The following is a 16,082-nucleotide window of genomic DNA, read 5'->3' on the forward strand; positions in this document are numbered from 1 at the left end:
CAGACAGCAGACCGAGGCTCTGTCAGGCCTGAAGACGAATCGTTGGAAGCGAAGAGAGAGAGACCGTCGGTATGAAGTGGGAGCAGGGCCCTCTGAAGAAGGCTGGCCGCAGGCACGGGCAGCTCCCCACATGTAGTCGCGTTTCTCCTTCCCCAGGGCCCCGAGTCGCCTGTGCAAGGCCCCCGCATCAAGCACGTCTGCCGCCATGCTGCTGTGGCCCTGGGTCAGGCCCGGGCTATGGTGCCTGAGGACGTGCCCCGCCTCAGCGCGCTCCCTCTCCGGGACCGGCAGGATCTCGCCGCAGAGGGTAGGGTGGGTGTGTGGTGGGGAGACTTGACAGCTGTGTCAAGTCTGGGGTGAGTAGTGCACCAAGAGCTTAGGAGAATGGGGGCCGAGTTGGGTGCTTGGGGCTCAGTGGCATGTGAGTTGAGGACCGAGCCTTAGCCACGCGGGCTCGGTGGCACTGTCGCTGATGAGTGACGGCCAGATGGGCAGTTGAGTGGCAGAACAGGAGGGCGGCGGGTGCCTGGTGGCTTTGCGCCCCCATCTCCTCTCTGCCGTGCAGACACCTCGTCAGCATCTGAGACTGAGAGTGTCCCGTCGCGCTCCCAGCGGGAGAAGGTGGAGTCAGCAGGCGCCGGGGGAGACTCGGAGCCCGCAGGGTCTGCAGCGACTCTGGCGCACACACCTCGGCGCACGCTGCCCTCCCACCACGGCAAGAAGATGCGGATGGCACGGTGTGGACACTGTCGGGGCTGCCTGCGAGTGCAGGACTGTGGGTCCTGTGTCAATTGCCTGGACAAGCCCAAGTTTGGGGGCCCCAACACCAAGAAGCAGTGCTGTGTGTGAGTAGCTGGGATGCAGCTTCCTCCCACCCATGGCTGTCAGTCACCCGGGCCTCCCGCCCCGTCAGAGCAGTGGGTTGGCATCCTGGTGGAGAGCTTCCTCTCTTCCCCCAGACCACAGTCCCCTCCCCTGGTGACGTGCTGCTCCCCTCCCCAGATACCGTAAGTGTGACAAGATAGAGGCTCGGAAGATGGAGCGCCTGGCTAAGAAAGGTAACGAGGCTTGAGGAGTACTTGCTTGTGCACCCTTACCCAGCGTCGGGGGGCGGGGGGGGCGCCCCTCGTCTGTCTTGCGTTCCTGCGTTCACAGCCCCGTCTATGTCGTCTCTGCCGTCGTGTGCTGCCTTCGTGCCTCTCCCGTTCTTGTCTCTGCCCCACTGCTCTCTGGCTTTTCTCCATTCCAGTGTCCCATGTCCCTGACGGAGCTCAAATCCTACTAAGTCCCCTGTTCCCACAGGCCGGACGATAGTGAAGACGCTGTTGCCCTGGGATTCCGATGAATCTCCTGAGGCCTCCCCTGGTCCTCCAGGCCCACGCCGGGGGGCGGGGGCTGGGGGGCCCCGGGAGGAGGTGGTGGCCCCCCCAGGGTCCGAGGAGCAGGACTCCCTCCTACTGCAGCGCAAGTCAGCCCGGCGCTGCGTCAAACAGCGACCCTCCTATGATATCTTCGAGGACTCGGATGACTCGGAGCCCGGGGGTCCCCCTGCTCCCCGGCGTAGGACCCCCCGAGAGAATGGTGAGGATTGCTTGTTGCTTCCACTACCAGTCCCGTCATGGGTGTGGAGAGCGATGGGGCGCCGGGCTCCAGGGCTCTGGGTATGACAGCAGCTTGAGCTAGAGGTGGACAGGGAGGGCGATGTGCAAGGTTTCCAGCAGCTTACTGGAGTGTGGCCTGACTCATCGCCAGGGCCTTGGCAAACTGAAAAAGACCTCGGGGAGCTGGGTAACACAGGGGGGCTGTGGAGTCGGGCAGGGGAGGGGAAACCTCGCTGCTGATGTCTCCTGCCTAGAGCTGCCAGTACCTGAACCCGAGGAGCAGAGCCGACCCCGCAAACCCACCCTTCAGCCCGTGTTACAGCTTAAAGCCCGCAGACGCCTGGACAAGGTGAGCACAGCCCAGAATCCCAGCCCTGTGGGAGGCGGGGCTCTCGCCCTCTAGGGGTGTCCTGGCAGTCGGGTGCTGTGTTTTGCCCACACTGGATGGTAGGCGCTCGGGAGCACCTGGCCTCTCCTCCTGGAACGCCATTAGGATCCGGGCGGAAGCCAGGGTCGGGGGAGGCCTGTGCGGAGAGGAGGCCGCGAGGGGCCGGCAGCGCTCTGACCAGGCCCTGCCCCCAGGACGCTTTGGCCCCTGGCCCCTTCGCCTCTTTTCCCAATGGCTGGACTGGAAAACAAAAATCCCCTGATGGCGTGCACCGAGTCCGCGTGGATTTTAAGGTACAGTACTGGCGGGACGAGGGGGTGGAGGGGCTGTTGCAGAGACTTGTTGAAAGAGACTTGTTAATTGCTCCTGAGAAGCCAGGCCTTCCAGGACGGCTCTGTTCTCTCTCCCCAGGAGGACTGTGACCTAGAGAACGTGTGGCTGATGGGCGGCCTGAGCGTGCTCACGTCTGTGCCGGGGGGCCCACCGATGGTGTGCTTGCTGTGTGCCAGTAAAGGCCTGCATGAGGTTGAACCCTGTCTTTTTCACACACCCCCCACGTGTCTGTCGGCTCTCAGCTACCTGATTTCTTGGGCTCTCTCAGTCGGGCCTCGTTCCCTGGTTTCTTGGCCTCACGCTTTGGCCATCGTTTGCTCTCTCCCACCCCAGCTGGTGTTCTGCCAAGTCTGCTGTGACCCTTTCCACCCCTTCTGCCTGGAGGAGGCCGAGCGCCCCCTGCCCCAACACCACGACACCTGGTGCTGCCGCCGCTGCAAGTTCTGCCACGTGTGTGGGCGTAAAGGCCGGGGATCCAAGGTGTGGGCTCGGGCCTGGGCTCAGTGGGGCGCGGAGCGGGGGGTCTCCCTGTGCCGGCCGACTCTGCCATTGCTCCTTCCCCAAATCCGACAGCACCTTCTGGAATGTGAGCGCTGCCGCCACGCCTACCACCCAGCCTGCCTGGGGCCCAGCTATCCGACACGGGCCACCCGCAAACGGCGCCACTGGGTGAGCGATGCGCCCCACCCGCCCCCTTGCCTTGGAGTCTGTTTAAACACCCTCTCCCCGAGCTTGCCCTCGCCAGGGCTCTTGCGAGAAGGGGAAGGTGGGAGTCTTTATGAGGAGTTGGTCAATGTGTTTCCTTTTCAGCAGCTTCACACAGATAAGACTTGTGTGTAGAATTTGTGTGGAATGGTCTCAGAGGCTGCTGGATCTCATAGCCCCAGGCTCAGAATCTTCCCCAACCGCCCCTCACTTCTTCCCCTCATCCCCTTCCTCCCTCGTCCCTCTTGCCGGTTTCTCCTCTTCTGCCTCTCCCTCTGGCCTCTCTTCTCTTTTTCTCCCTGTCATCTTCCCGCTACTTGCCTCCTATGCGTTCTTGCTCCCCTGTCTGCCCTTGTTTGTTTCCTGCTTGCGCCCCATCCCTCCTGGCCTGTCTTCCCCTTGCCCCGTCCAGCTGGTGTGCGGCTCTCCCCTAACATCACCCCTCCCCAGATCTGCTCAGCCTGCGTGCGCTGTAAGAGCTGTGGAGCGACTCCAGGCAAGAACTGGGACGTCGAGTGGTCTGGCGACTACAGCCTCTGCCCCAGGTGCACCCAGCTCTTTGAGAAAGGTGGGGACCTGTCAGGTGAAATGGACCCTGGGGGCCACCAGGGAATGGCCGCTCCTCGGCAGGCAGCTGGCAGTGCCTTTCTGTAGTGGCTTCCCACCCACTCCCACGTGGAGCCTTCCCTTCTGCCCAGGGCACAGAATGGGGGACACGGAGCCCTGCTCAGGACAGTGAGAGTGTAGGGCCTGGAACCCGACTTCTTGGCAGCCCCTGAGATAACCTCCTGCAGCCTCAGGTGTCTACTGAGCTGTTTGCACACCTAGATTTCCACATTCGTTCAGGCAGCAAGTGAAGCCAGACCCTATTCTTAGGGTGTAGAGGTAGGAGGGAGAACGTTCTCTCAGCCAGTGTTTTGGAAGCGGTAGAGACCCAAGATGGAGCACCGTGGTTGGACACCCCCATGGCCGCAGTCAGGAGGTGGCTGACGCCCAGCAGGGTACAGCGGCCTGAGCCCCTCTGAAGTCCTCCTCTCCCCTCTCTGCTCCAGGAAACTACTGCCCTATCTGCACCCGCTGCTACGAAGACAACGACTACGAGAGCAAGATGATGCAGTGCGCGCAGTGCGACCACTGGGTGCATGCCAAGTGTGAAGGCCTCTCGGGTGCGCGGCAGGGCTCGGGCTGTGACCCAGCCCGGGGGGGCCCTGGCCCGTCTCCCTGGCAGCCCTCGGAGGACCGGTGCCGGAAATACCCTGGCAGCGCTGAATGCTCAGGGCTCTCCCATTCACCCACCCATTTTTTCTTCCACCCTGGTTCTAGATGAAGACTATGAGATCCTTTCGGGGCTCCCCGACTCGGTGCTTTACACCTGTGGACCGTGTGCTGGGGCTACGCACCCCCGCTGGCGAGAGGCCCTAAGTGGGGCTCTACAGGGAGGCCTGCGCCAGGTGCTGCAGGGCCTGCTGAACTCCAAGGCGGCAGGCCCCCTGCTGCTGTGCACCCAGGTCTGGAAAGCTGCGGGGGCGGGGGGCAGGGGGCCCGGCCCGGGGCGGGGCGGGGGGCAGGCTGGCGCTAGCGGCTGACTTCCCCTCTCTCAGTGTGGGCAGGATGGAAAGCAGCTGCACCCAGGACCCTGTGGTCTGCAGGCCGTGAGTCAGCGCTTTGAGGAAGGCCACTATAAGTCCGTGGTGAGTGGCTCACAGGAACAGGTGGGTGTCACGGGGGTGGGGCGCGACCCTAACAAATCCCCTTACAGCACAGCTTCATGGAGGACATGGTCGGCATTCTGATGAGGCACTCAGAAGAAGGGGAGCCCCCAGAGCGCCGGGCTGGAGGCCAGACAAAGGGGCTCCTGCTGAAGGTGTGCTCTTGGGAGATGCTGTCGTGGCTTGGGTGGTGGCGGGGAAAACATGGGTCCTTCAGACCCTGCCCCCGCCACCTCCTGCGGAAGCCCCTCTCATCCTGTTAACCCACTCTCCAGCTGCTAGAGGCTGCGTTCGGCTGGTTCGACGCCCATGACCCCAAGTACTGGCGACGGAGTACCCGGCTGCCAAAGTGAGCAGGGCTGGGCCCAGGAGGGGGCCAGAGAGTGAGGGCCCTGGGGAGTCCAGGGATCAAGCTGGACCGAGAGGAGATGAGCAGATTTAGGGTCTGGAGGGTGGTGGGACTAGGACAGCATCTTTGGTGGTTCTAGAATAGCAGAGTCTCAGAAGTGAAATTAGCTCTCACTCTGTTGCTTTGGGCAAAGCGGTGTTGGGGGTTGGGCAGGCATGATGGCCCAGAGGACCACAGCCATGATGAGGAAGCCCAGGGGGTCACCTGGTGGGGCCTCGGAGGTCAGGCTCCTCAGACGAGAGGGCATCCAAACTGAGGTGGCAGAAGACTGCGGGTCTGGGGAGCGTCAGTTCATGGGGCAAAGGTGGGAGGAGAGGCTTGCTTGGGAGCAGCATCTCCTGCGTGCAGACAGGGAGGGTCGGGCACGTTTAGGCTGATCCCGGGTGGGCCCCGTCCAGCCCCCTGGCCAGCCCTGTCAGACGCTGACCCCGTCTGTCCGCAGCGGAGTCCTTCCCAACGCCGTGCTGCCTCCATCCTTGGACCACGTCTACGCTCAGTGGAGGCAGCAGGAGCCAGAGACCCCAGAGTCAGGGCAACCTCCAGGAGACCCCTCGGCGGGCACTGGTAAGGGGGGCTGGAAGTCGGAGCCCTGTGAGAGGGCGTCGGGCTCTGGGTCCTGAGTCTCAGATTTCCCTTCGCCCCCAGCTTGCCAGGGCAAGGGCCCAGCCGCGTCCTCACACCTGGAAGACCCCCGTCAGTGTGCGCTCTGTCTCAAGTACGGGGACGCAGACTCGAAGGTGAGGCGGCCGCGTGAAGCCCTAGCTTGTGATGCCTGGGCCCCAGGGCAGCTTCACTCACCTCACTCCTCTGCTCGCAGGAGGCAGGGCGGCTCCTGTACATCGGGCAGAATGAGTGGACACATGTCAACTGTGCCATTTGGTCAGCTGAAGTGTTCGAGGAAAACGATGGCTCCCTTAAGAATGTACACGCGGCTGTGGCTCGAGGGAGGCAGATGGTGAGGGCACGGGCCAGGAGGGCTGGGGGGAGCCTCTTCCTGTGCACTCGGGTCGCACGCTCCCCAGCCAGCCCTGGCACCACGCCTGCGCAGTGCCTTTCTTGGTCGGTCTGAGGTTCCGGGGCCGCAGCAGTAGCTGCTTTTTTCCTGTTCGTGCACGCTGACCCTAGAGGGGCTGGGCCTGGGAAACGCAGAGTTAGAGGGTCTGTTGGTGGAAGCCGTGCTGGATGTCCCCTGGAGGGCCTCGGCTCCCTGCGGGGTGGGGGTGCCTGTTGCAGGGACACCACGAGGCTTGAATGGCGTCTGGGTTCCGCAGTAGCACGGACAAAGACTGCCGCTCGGGAAGAGGGAGCTTTGTTATTTTTCTCCCGGGTGCAACACTGTGCTTTCGAAAAACCCGAAGTGGTTCTGATGTGCACTTGGCCCTGGATGCAGCTCACGGAGGCTGTGTGGCAAGGGCCTTGCTGTGTGAGGCGTTGGCCAACAGGCCCGAGTGAGTCCCGAGGATGGTGATGGCGTGCGCGAGGCCCCGGCCCCGGCGCTGGCCTCCGCACTCAGCAGCCCTCCCCCCGCAGCGCTGTGAGCTCTGCCTGAAGCCTGGCGCCACCGTCGGCTGCTGCCTCTCCTCCTGCCTCAGCAACTTCCACTTCATGTGCGCCCGGGCCAGCTATTGCATCTTCCAGGATGACAAGAAGGTTTTCTGCCAGAAGCACACAGACCTGCTGGATGGCAAGGTGAGCCAGAACTGTGGGGGAGACAGCACCCCCTTGCTTTTCCTCCCCCTCCATTCAGGGACCCCCGTGACCCCTCAGGCCTGGTTCCTGCTGTGTCTCAGTGTCTCCTCCTTGTTCTCCCGGCGTCCTTTAGCCAAGCCCCCGACTGTCCAGTCCCTGCCTACAGAACCTTCCCTCGAATCCCCCTCGCCACCCACCAATCCAGCAACCCCATTCGCCACCTACCTCCCAGGAGATCGTGACCCCTGACGGATTTGACGTTCTCCGCCGAGTCTACGTGGACTTCGAGGGCATCAACTTCAAGCGAAAGTTTTTGACGGGTCTCGAACCTGATGCCATCAACGTGCTCATTGGTAAGCCGAGCGCGAGCACACGGTCTCCCTGGCCCTGCTGGCCTTCCCTGACTCCTCCTCTGCACCACAGGCTCCATCCGAATCGACTCCTTGGGTACTCTGTCTGACCTCTCAGACTGCGAGGGACGGCTCTTCCCCATTGGCTACCAGTGAGCAGCTCCGCGGGCCTCGCCGGGTCGGGGCGGCAGGGCTGGATCCCACTTCCCAGGTGTCCTGACTCTTGCCCCCCTGCCCCCCGACAGGTGCTCCCGTCTGTACTGGAGCACAGTGGATGCTCGGCGGCGCTGCTGGTATCGGTGCCGCATTCTGGAGTATCGGCCGTGGGGGCCGAGGGAAGAGCCGGTTCACCTGGAAGCAGCAGAGGAGAACCAGACCATTGTGCACAGCCCTGCCCCTCCCTTAGGTGAGGCCTCAGAGCTGCCGCGTGCTCTGACGCTGCCCTTCCAGGTGGCTGCCCGTCCTTAGCTGATGCTCAGGCGTTTGTGCCGGGGCTGCACTTTGCGGGTCACAGGAAACGGGGAAGAGCCTCACGCTACCTGCTTGGGGGTGGCGACTTCTGGGCAGACTAGGGAGCATTGAGGCCTCCTGACTGGGGCTACGTGCTCATTTAGTGCCCCCCACCGGCCCCTGTTGTACTAACATCTGAAGGGGCAGTTGTTCTCCCCGTAGCCTGGTGGTGGAGCCAGGATTTGAACCTGAAACTGCTTGGTCCCTGTACTCACCCTCTGACACCCCACTAGCTTGGAGACTGGCGGGCGGGGGGTCGTGGGCTCTGTGGAGGAAAAGCTTCGGACTGATTGTGGGTGAGGGCCCTCTGCCAAGACAGAGCATGACATGACGCGACATGGAGGGGAGGCGGGTACAGGCCTTCTGCCTGGATCCGGGCTGTGGGGAGGAGGCAGAGATGAGCGTGTCCAGGTCGGGTGGAGCCGGGTCGTGGGAGTGCAGATATCAGGACGGCGGATGCGTTTGCTGTGGCCGGGGTGTGCAGAGCAGGTGAGAAAGTGGCAGGACTGGCCGTGCTGGAGAGGGCAGTGCCCCTCTTGGCACCGGGCACCTCAGTCAGTGAAGGCAGTAGGCGGCCAGCGATGAGGCAGATAGAGAGACGGAGAGTCGGGCCACGAAGGGGCCCTGACCTAGTTGGGTGGGGGTTTGCTGAAGCCACCTGACCTGTTCGAGAGCAGACAGGAGGAGCAAGCGGCCCAGGGCAAGGGGAAGGTATGGGGTCCAGTCCTCAGTCCTTGCTGCCCTCAAGTGTTCCCATTGCTTCCCTAGCACCCCCAGATCATGTGGACCCCCCGCCAGATGCAGATGCTCTTATCCCTGGAGCTCCTGAGCACCACTCACCCATTCAGAACCAGGACCCCCCACTTCGGTTGGATCCAAGCAACCCCCCTCCCCCAGCCCCCCGCTCCTTCTTGGGGGCTCGAATCAAAGTGCCCAACTACTCACCATCCCGGAGGCCCTTGGGGGGTGTCTCCTTTGGACCTTTGCCCTCCCCTGGTGAGTACCTCAGAATGTTCAGGGGAGGGAAAGGGGGTGGGTGGGGTGAGACAAGAATGCACTGACCCTGACCCTTCCTCAACAGGAAGTCCATCTTCTCTGGCCCACCACATCCCTACAGTAGGAGACCCGGACTTCCCAGCTCCCCCCAGACGCTCCCGTCGTCCCAGCCCCCTGGCCCCCCGGTTGCCACCGTCACGACGGGCCTCGCCCCCTCTCAGAACCTCCCCTCAGCTCAGGGTGCCCCCTCCTACCTCAGTCATTAGAGCCCTCACACCTACCTCAGGGGAGCTGGCTCCCCCTGGCCTGGCCCCATCTCCCCCGCCACCCCCTGAAGACCTGGGCCCAGACTTTGAGGACATGGAGGTGGTGTCAGGACTGAGTGCTGCTGACCTGGACTTTGCGGCCACCCTGCTGGGGACTGAGCCCTTCCAGGAAGAGATTGTGGCCGCCGGGGCAGTGGGGAGCAGCCATGGGGGCCCCGGGGACAGCTCAGAGGAAGAAACCAGCTCCACCCCGCGCTACGTCCATTTCCCTGTGACTGTGGTGTCTGGCCCTGCCTTGGCGCCCGGCCCCCTCTCGGGCGCGCCCCGCATCGAGCAGCTGGATGGTGTGGATGACGGCACAGACAGCGAGGCCGAGGCTGTCCAGCAGCCGCGGGGCCAGGGCGCTCCTCCTTCGGGGCCAGGAGCAGGCCGGGCCGGGGCCATTGGGGCTGCCGGGGACAGGGCCCGACCTCCTGAGGACTTGCCTTCGGAGATTGTGGATTTTGTGCTGAAGAACCTGGGGGGGCCAGGGGAGGGAGATGTTGGGCCCAGAGAGGAGGCGCTCCCCCAACCACCACCTATAGCGAATGGCAGCCAGCCCCCCCAGGCCCTTCCCCCTAGCCCAGCTGACCCTACCCGGACATTTGCCTGGCTCCCTGGGGCCCCAGGGGTCCGGGTGTTGAGCCTCGGCCCTGCCCCTGAGCCCCCCAAACCTGCCACATCCAAAATTATCCTTGTCAACAAGCTGGGGCAAGTGTTTGTGAAAATGACTGGGGAGGGTGAGCCTGCCTCACCCCCAGTGAAGCAGCCGCCTCTCCCCCCACCTGTCCCCCCCACAGCCCCCACCTCCTGGACTCTGCCCCCAGGTCCCTTGCTGGGTATGTTGCCAGTGGTGGTCCGCCCTGCCCCACCCCCTCCACCCCCTCCATTGACGTTGGTGTTGAGCAGTGGACCCCCCAGCCCACCCCGCCAGGCCATCCGCGTCAAGAGGGTGTCCACCTTCTCTGGCCGTTCCCCACCGGCGCCTCCCCCAAGCAAGACCCCCCGGCTGGAGGAAGATGGGGAGTCCTTGGAGGAACCCCCCCAGGGGGTTGCAGGACTTAGTGGCAGCGGGTAAGTGACGACCTTGAGGCTCTGGAAGGAGGCCGGGAGCAGCAGGCTGCAGGCAGCTCAGCCTTCTTGTGGTTCCCCCCCAGGTTTAGCCGAGTGCGGATGAAGACGCCCACTGTGCGTGGAGTTCTAGACCTGGACGATCCTGGGGAGCCCGCCGGGGAGGAAAGCCAGAGGTGAGCGGCCAGTGCCCTTCCCTTGAGACCCTGGGGCCTCTGTCCCTTCCCTTTTCTGACAGGTCTCTCCTCATAGGCCCCTCCAAGACCGGTCCCCTCTGCTGCCACTTCCAGATGGCGGTGCTACGCGGACATCCGACGGTCCCCCCGACTTGCTGCTTGAGTCCCAGTGGCACCACTACTCAGGTGGGGGTCAGCCTGCCTTCTCCTGGCCTCTTCCCCACTACCTGCCTCAGATGCAGAATTGTTGCACTTCATACGACACCCATTGGTGCTGCACATTGCACCTCTGCCAGAGTGAGCCTAAGGCTGGGTGCTGGAGTTGCAGAGAGGCCCTCAGGGAGCGTAGGACTTGTGGTAAAAACAGAAGTAGCAGCTCCATGTAAGAAGCTCTTGGAAGCAATTTGACTGAACATGCCCAGGAGCCCAGGGGGAGGGCCTCAGAGCTTAGCGTCTCAGGGTCAAGGGTCAGGTACCTCGTAACTTTGAAGATGACATTGTGGGCAACAACCGGAAAGAATAGAAACCACCTCAGTGTGGCAGAAGTGGGCATGATCAGAGGAGGGGCCTCAATCTGTCCCTAGAGTTCACATGACGTATGTGTTCAGTTGGGGTGTCCTCTCGTGCGACTCGCCAGAGCCCCTGGGAAGGGAGTGTCTGCATCCCACTGCCAGAGGCCGCCAGGCCTGGGGGTGGGGAGAGGGTTGGGGTGCTATGTGAGCAGGACGGGAGGATGCTTCAGAATCCAGAGTGAAGTCTGGGTGATAAGCCAAAACGGCACCCAGGCACCTTGCCAAAGGCTGAGCTGGGGGGAGGTAGGCAGGTCAGCTGTTGAAGGGTTCGGCGTGACGACTGAGGACAGGCGGCTCGTGGACAAGGAGTGGAAGGATGGTGAACGGGCTCGCTCAGTAGGCGGCCTCTCCGAGAGGGGGGGCAGGAGGGTGCTTACGGAGACCTTGGTGTGTGGGGTGAGTGAATGAGTGGGAAACTGCAGGGAAGTGGTGCTTTGTTGTCATGGGCGCCAGGAGGGGCACTGGGCCAAGCAAATTGACATGCGACAGCCCAAGGCGCTTAACTTCCTGTGATGCCAGTCCTAGCCAGATGTGTGGATCAGCGCAGCTGCTGACCGTGGAAGCCGAGTGGCGTGAGCTGAGGGTATTTAGTGCAAGGCCGCTGACGGGGGTCTGAGCACAGGGACCAGACACGGTCATTAGCAAGTGCACAGCACCTTAGGGCGACACAGTGGGAAAGAAGGCAGAGAGAGAAGATCTGGGCCGGGGCCCTGGTGTGTTCAGAGGACAGAGTGGAGTTGAGGGTGGGGAGAGGACTGACATGGCAGACCTGGTCCGTGGAGGCCTGGGGATGTTGTGGGGCTGGGTTCGGGCCTTGCTTAGATCCGGGGGACACAGGAGCGGGCATGGTGGTCGGGAGAAGTGACCAGCTGAATCCTGCCTCAGTCCTCACTCAGCGTGGAGCTCCCCATGCCACTCAAGGCTGGGGACAGCCCCTGCCCACTTCCAGGGGCAGTGGCAGTAGCAGTGCTGCCCCTTCCTCCCTCTGCAGCACTTCTTCTGTCCCGGCACCCACCCGTCTGCTCTCTGGTTGCGCCTGCTCATTGGTCCACCCGCTCAACGCAGGCGTGTCAGCTTCTGGCCCGGACTTTGCCATGGGCATGCCCAGGGCCTTCAGCTAGCTCTCAGCCGCTTCCCTAGCACATTTCACCCGCCCCCGGCTTACTGGCTGTGCTCCTGCTCGCCAGCTCCACCACAAGCCGCGAGGGGAGGCTTCTGCGAGGATCATTAGACTAAGTGTGTCCGAAACACACTGTCCTTCCCCCCAAAACTCACTCCCCCCACCCCCATCGCTCAGTGGCCACTGTATCCTTTCAGTTGTCCAGGCCTAGGTCCAGGCTTGTCCCTGACTGTCTTTGACGTCCCTTCCTCCCCCGTCAGCGATCCTGTTTGCTCTGCCTTTAGCTCCTGAGAGTAGTCCCTAATGTCTATGTCCTTGAGTCTGTGAGTGCGGGCCTCTGTAATAGGTCTTCGAAAAAGTCATGAGGCATTTTTTTCTGTTTTTCAAGCAAAAATGCATCGTGACTTTGCCAACAGCCCAATAAAAAACAGCTACAGAAAGGTACTGCATATAAAAATCGTGCAGGATATGATTCTCCAGTGTGTTCAATTTTATATGTGGCTGGTGAAGGGTAGGTGACCTTTTATGGTAAGCTGGGGTCAGTGAGCCGAAAATGAGTCCCGCGGAGCCACAGCACCCCAGCCTCTGTGGAACTGCTCATTTACTCAAGAAGGTCTGCAGGAAGGACCTCTTTGGGGGAAAAAACCTGTTCTATAGGGTTCACTGGGGAATCAGCAAGAACAGGACTGACCAACCCCATGTCTGCATTTATGCCCAGAGGAAGGGTGAGCTTTGGGGGCCTGGGAGTTTCTGAGGCCAGAAAGTGTAATCCTCACCTACTCTGACCTGCCCCTTGGGAGCAGGTGAAGCTTCGAGCTCAGAGGAAGAGCCTCCATCCCCAGAGGACAAAGAGAACCAGGCCCCAAAACGGGCTGGCCCGCACCTGCGCTTTGAGATCAGCAGTGAGGACGGGTTCAGCGTGGAGGCAGAGAGCTTGGAGGGTGAGTGAGGCGGTGGCATCGGCAGGGAGGGCAGCCATCCCATCCCCCACAACCATTCTGACTGCTCGGGCCCTGCCCTCTCCCAGGGGCCTGGAGAACGCTGATTGAGAAGGTGCAAGAGGCCCGAGGGCATGCCCGGCTCCGACACCTCTCCTTCAGTGGTGAGTGTGGCATCTGCAGGGATACGGGAGGCTGGGCTGGCCTGCAAGCACTCGGTGGGCCTCCCTGACTGGCCCTGTGCCCTCACCTCTCACTTCCCCCAGGAATGAGTGGGGCAAGGCTCCTGGGCATCCACCATGATGCTGTCATCTTCCTGGCGGAGCAGCTGCCGGGCGCCCAGCGCTGCCAACACTATAAGTTCCGCTACCACCAGCAGGGAGAGGGCCAGGAGGAGCCGCCCTTGAATCCCCACGGGGCGGCCCGCGCGGAGGTCTATCTCCGGTGAGAGGTCTGGGGTGTGATGCCTGGCCGGGGAACCCAGTGGGAGTTCTCGTGGGTGGGATTAAGTCACCGTCAGTGGAAACCTGAGGCCTGGGAAGAAGACACTAGGCTGCTGGAGAACTCCTTCTAGGTGCCCAGTGGGAGAATGGCCCCCTTCCGTTCCCCTTCACCAGTGTCTTCCGTTGAAGCACTTCTCCCGCGTGCCTAGCAGTAGGCCCGAGTCGAATAGCTAGGGAGTAGCCCCTGGAAGGACTGGCTCTGAGCCTCCCCCTCCCTTTCCTCCCGCCTGCAGGAAGTGTACTTTCGACATGTTCAACTTCCTGGCCTCCCAGCACCGGGTGCTCCCTGAGGGAGCCACCTGCGATGAGGAAGAGGATGAGGTGCAGCTCAGGTCCACCAGGTATGGCGGGCAGGCCAGGGTGCTGGGGGTCTGTTCGGTCTTCAAAGAAGGGACCAGGGGCGGCCTGGGTACCAGCTTTTGTGGCGCTGCTGTCCCCATCAGACGTGCCACCAGCCTGGAGCTGCCCATGGCCATGCGCTTTCGCCATCTCAAGAAGACGTCCAAAGAGGCTGTGGGTGTCTACAGGTTAGTGGGGTTGGGGAGGAGGCCCCTGCGGTGGGCGGACAGGCACCCGTGTGGGGCTGTCGTGGGCCTGTCCCCCGAGCTCTGAGCTGGCCCCCACCACCACCTGCAGATCTGCCATCCACGGGCGGGGCCTGTTCTGTAAGCGCAACATCGACGCGGGTGAGATGGTCATCGAGTACTCTGGTATTGTCATTCGCTCTGTGCTGACTGACAAGCGGGAGAAGTTCTACGACGGGAAGGTAGGCGCTGCCGGGCAGGCAGGTGCGCAGCGCGGAGCCGGGGCCGAGGCAGGGCGGGCTGTGGGGACAGAACACGACTGCGCCTGTCCCGCCCTCCAGGGCATCGGGTGCTACATGTTCCGCATGGATGACTTTGACGTCGTGGACGCCACGATGCACGGCAACGCCGCCCGCTTCATCAACCACTCGTGTGAGCCCAACTGCTTCTCTCGAGTCATCCACGTGGAGGGCCAGAAGCACATTGTCATCTTCGCCCTGCGCCGCATCTTGCGCGGTGAGGAGCTCACCTATGACTACAAGTTCCCCATCGAGGATGCCAGCAACAAGCTGCCCTGCAACTGTGGCGCCAAGCGCTGCCGTCGGTTCCTTAACTGAAGCCGTGGCTGCCCGCGTCATCCCCATGACCCCTGCTGCCATCTGGCCCTAGCCTGGGGGCTTCCCAGTTCCTCCCTGAGCATCTCACCCCCACCCTCAAGTTCAGGGTGGATGTGGGTGTGCCGGTGGCAAGGGCCTTGCCTCCACCCCTCCAGCCCACCCAGCAATCGGCCCCCTAAATGCCCTGGGGGCCCAGGATGTAGATACTGTACAAAGGTTTCTAAATCCCTTCTTTTCTATGCACTTTTTTATTTAAGAGGGTGGGAACCCAGGTGGGAACCCCCCACAATAAAGTCTGTCAATGTTTGGAGAGGTGGTCTTCCCATTTGTCTGTTGGGGGGCAGAAAGCAGCCCCCGTTTCGAGTTACCTTGCGCCCATCCCAAGCCAAGGAAAAACCCATCGGCCCAAACTGATAGGTGAGGCAGTCATCCAGTGGACTGTGGAGTGAGTGAGGGCTTTGGAGCAACATAGTCTGCCCTTCCCAGTGAGAGCCCAGCGGGTCCTGTGGCAATGACCCACGCCCCCCCCCTGCACTGCCCCCCTCCGCAGCAGGCTTGCCCAGAGGCCAGCTCCCCCACACCTGCTCCTGGGGGGGCGAGAGGGGAAGACATGGGCCCCTTTATCGCAGGGAAGGGGAGGAGAGGATATCTGTTGGGTCTTGACCCGGGAAAGGTCGTAGTTCAAGAGGGCCCCATAATGAAGCCCACTGCAGGCACCTACTTTAAGGGATTCTTTATTGCCCAGCCTGGACAGCACCTGCAGCCCTTCTGCCGGCCCCAGCCCTGCCAGGTGTCTGCTGAGCTGGCCCAGGGAGGTAGAGGGCCCCCTTGCCACTACCGTCTCAATCGGAGCCTGCAGGGGTGAGCAGCTGGGTTGCAGGGAGTAGGCAAAAGTGGACCAAGCAGCAGGCTGCCCAGACCTCGCAGCCAGGTGCCTAGTGGTGCCACCGGCCATCCCGCCCCCACCCAGCCCTGGCTCAGGGTCCAGCAGCATGATCAGCGCCTCCAGCACTTCCAGATCTTTCAGAAGGCGAGGCAGGGGCTCCGATGCCAAACCAGGCAACTCTGGGAGATAGAGAGGTACAGGGAGGAAGGAGTGCTTCCCCTCTCCCTGCCCCTCCTTGGTGCATCCCAGGCTAACCCCGGCCGAGAGGTGGAGGCAGATATCTGCTTCCGTGAATCCCCTGCCTCTGAGGCCTCCAAGGATCCTGGAGTGGGCTGGTGCAGAGACAGGGGGGTGTGGGTGTTGGAGTCCGCCCCCACCCCATGCGAGGACAGAGGCGGAGGGCAGCCTTGCCCCGAGGGTGGCAGCAGCGGTGGTGCCTTCGCAGGGCCAGCAGGATGGCGGCGGTGGTGAGCAGAACCAGCCCCGGGGGCAGGGCAAAACTCGGCAAGGCAGAAAGTTGCCCAGCAGGCTGAGAGGTCCCCGAGAGACCGGAAGTGGCCTTGTAGGAGACCGGAGGGCCCCTTGGTAGGAACTGGCTTCTGGACACAAGCTGGAGTAAAGTGGGGGAAGGGATACCCCACTCCCACCTTCTCTACCTGCAGCTTTCATGGCACCCACCG

The 16,082-nt window shown here is 62.5% G+C and overlaps 1 protein-coding gene and 1 pseudogene across 1 annotated transcript; one reads left to right on the forward strand and one right to left on the reverse strand.

Annotated features, from left to right (window-relative positions):
- KMT2B (lysine (K)-specific methyltransferase 2B) lies at positions 1-14,826 on the forward strand. Its single transcript, XM_012730498.1, has 34 exons — positions 1-69; positions 157-307; positions 566-843; positions 1,003-1,058; positions 1,303-1,581; positions 1,856-1,950; positions 2,184-2,282; positions 2,401-2,514; positions 2,656-2,802; positions 2,896-2,991; positions 3,478-3,595; positions 4,080-4,193; positions 4,351-4,535; positions 4,629-4,718; positions 4,787-4,891; positions 5,012-5,085; positions 5,588-5,709; positions 5,791-5,882; positions 5,963-6,100; positions 6,676-6,834; positions 7,067-7,187; positions 7,258-7,336; positions 7,430-7,590; positions 8,463-8,690; positions 8,776-10,069; positions 10,153-10,242; positions 10,319-10,428; positions 12,738-12,875; positions 12,962-13,036; positions 13,139-13,316; positions 13,609-13,716; positions 13,819-13,902; positions 14,012-14,141; positions 14,241-14,826. Exons 2-34 carry the CDS (start codon positions 206-208, stop codon positions 14,514-14,516), a joined length of 5,535 nt encoding a protein of 1,844 aa, XP_012585952.1. The 5' UTR covers positions 1-69; positions 157-205; the 3' UTR covers positions 14,517-14,826.
- A 116-nt stretch (positions 14,827-14,942) lies between these two features.
- The window catches only part of LOC101629558, a 16,384-nt pseudogene continuing 15,244 nt past the window's right edge, over positions 14,943-16,082 (reverse strand).

This window comes from Condylura cristata, unplaced genomic scaffold (assembly GCF_000260355.1).
Source record: "Condylura cristata isolate star-nosed mole 26May11 unplaced genomic scaffold, ConCri1.0 scaffold00028, whole genome shotgun sequence".
Taxonomy (NCBI): domain Eukaryota; kingdom Metazoa; phylum Chordata; class Mammalia; order Eulipotyphla; family Talpidae; genus Condylura; species Condylura cristata.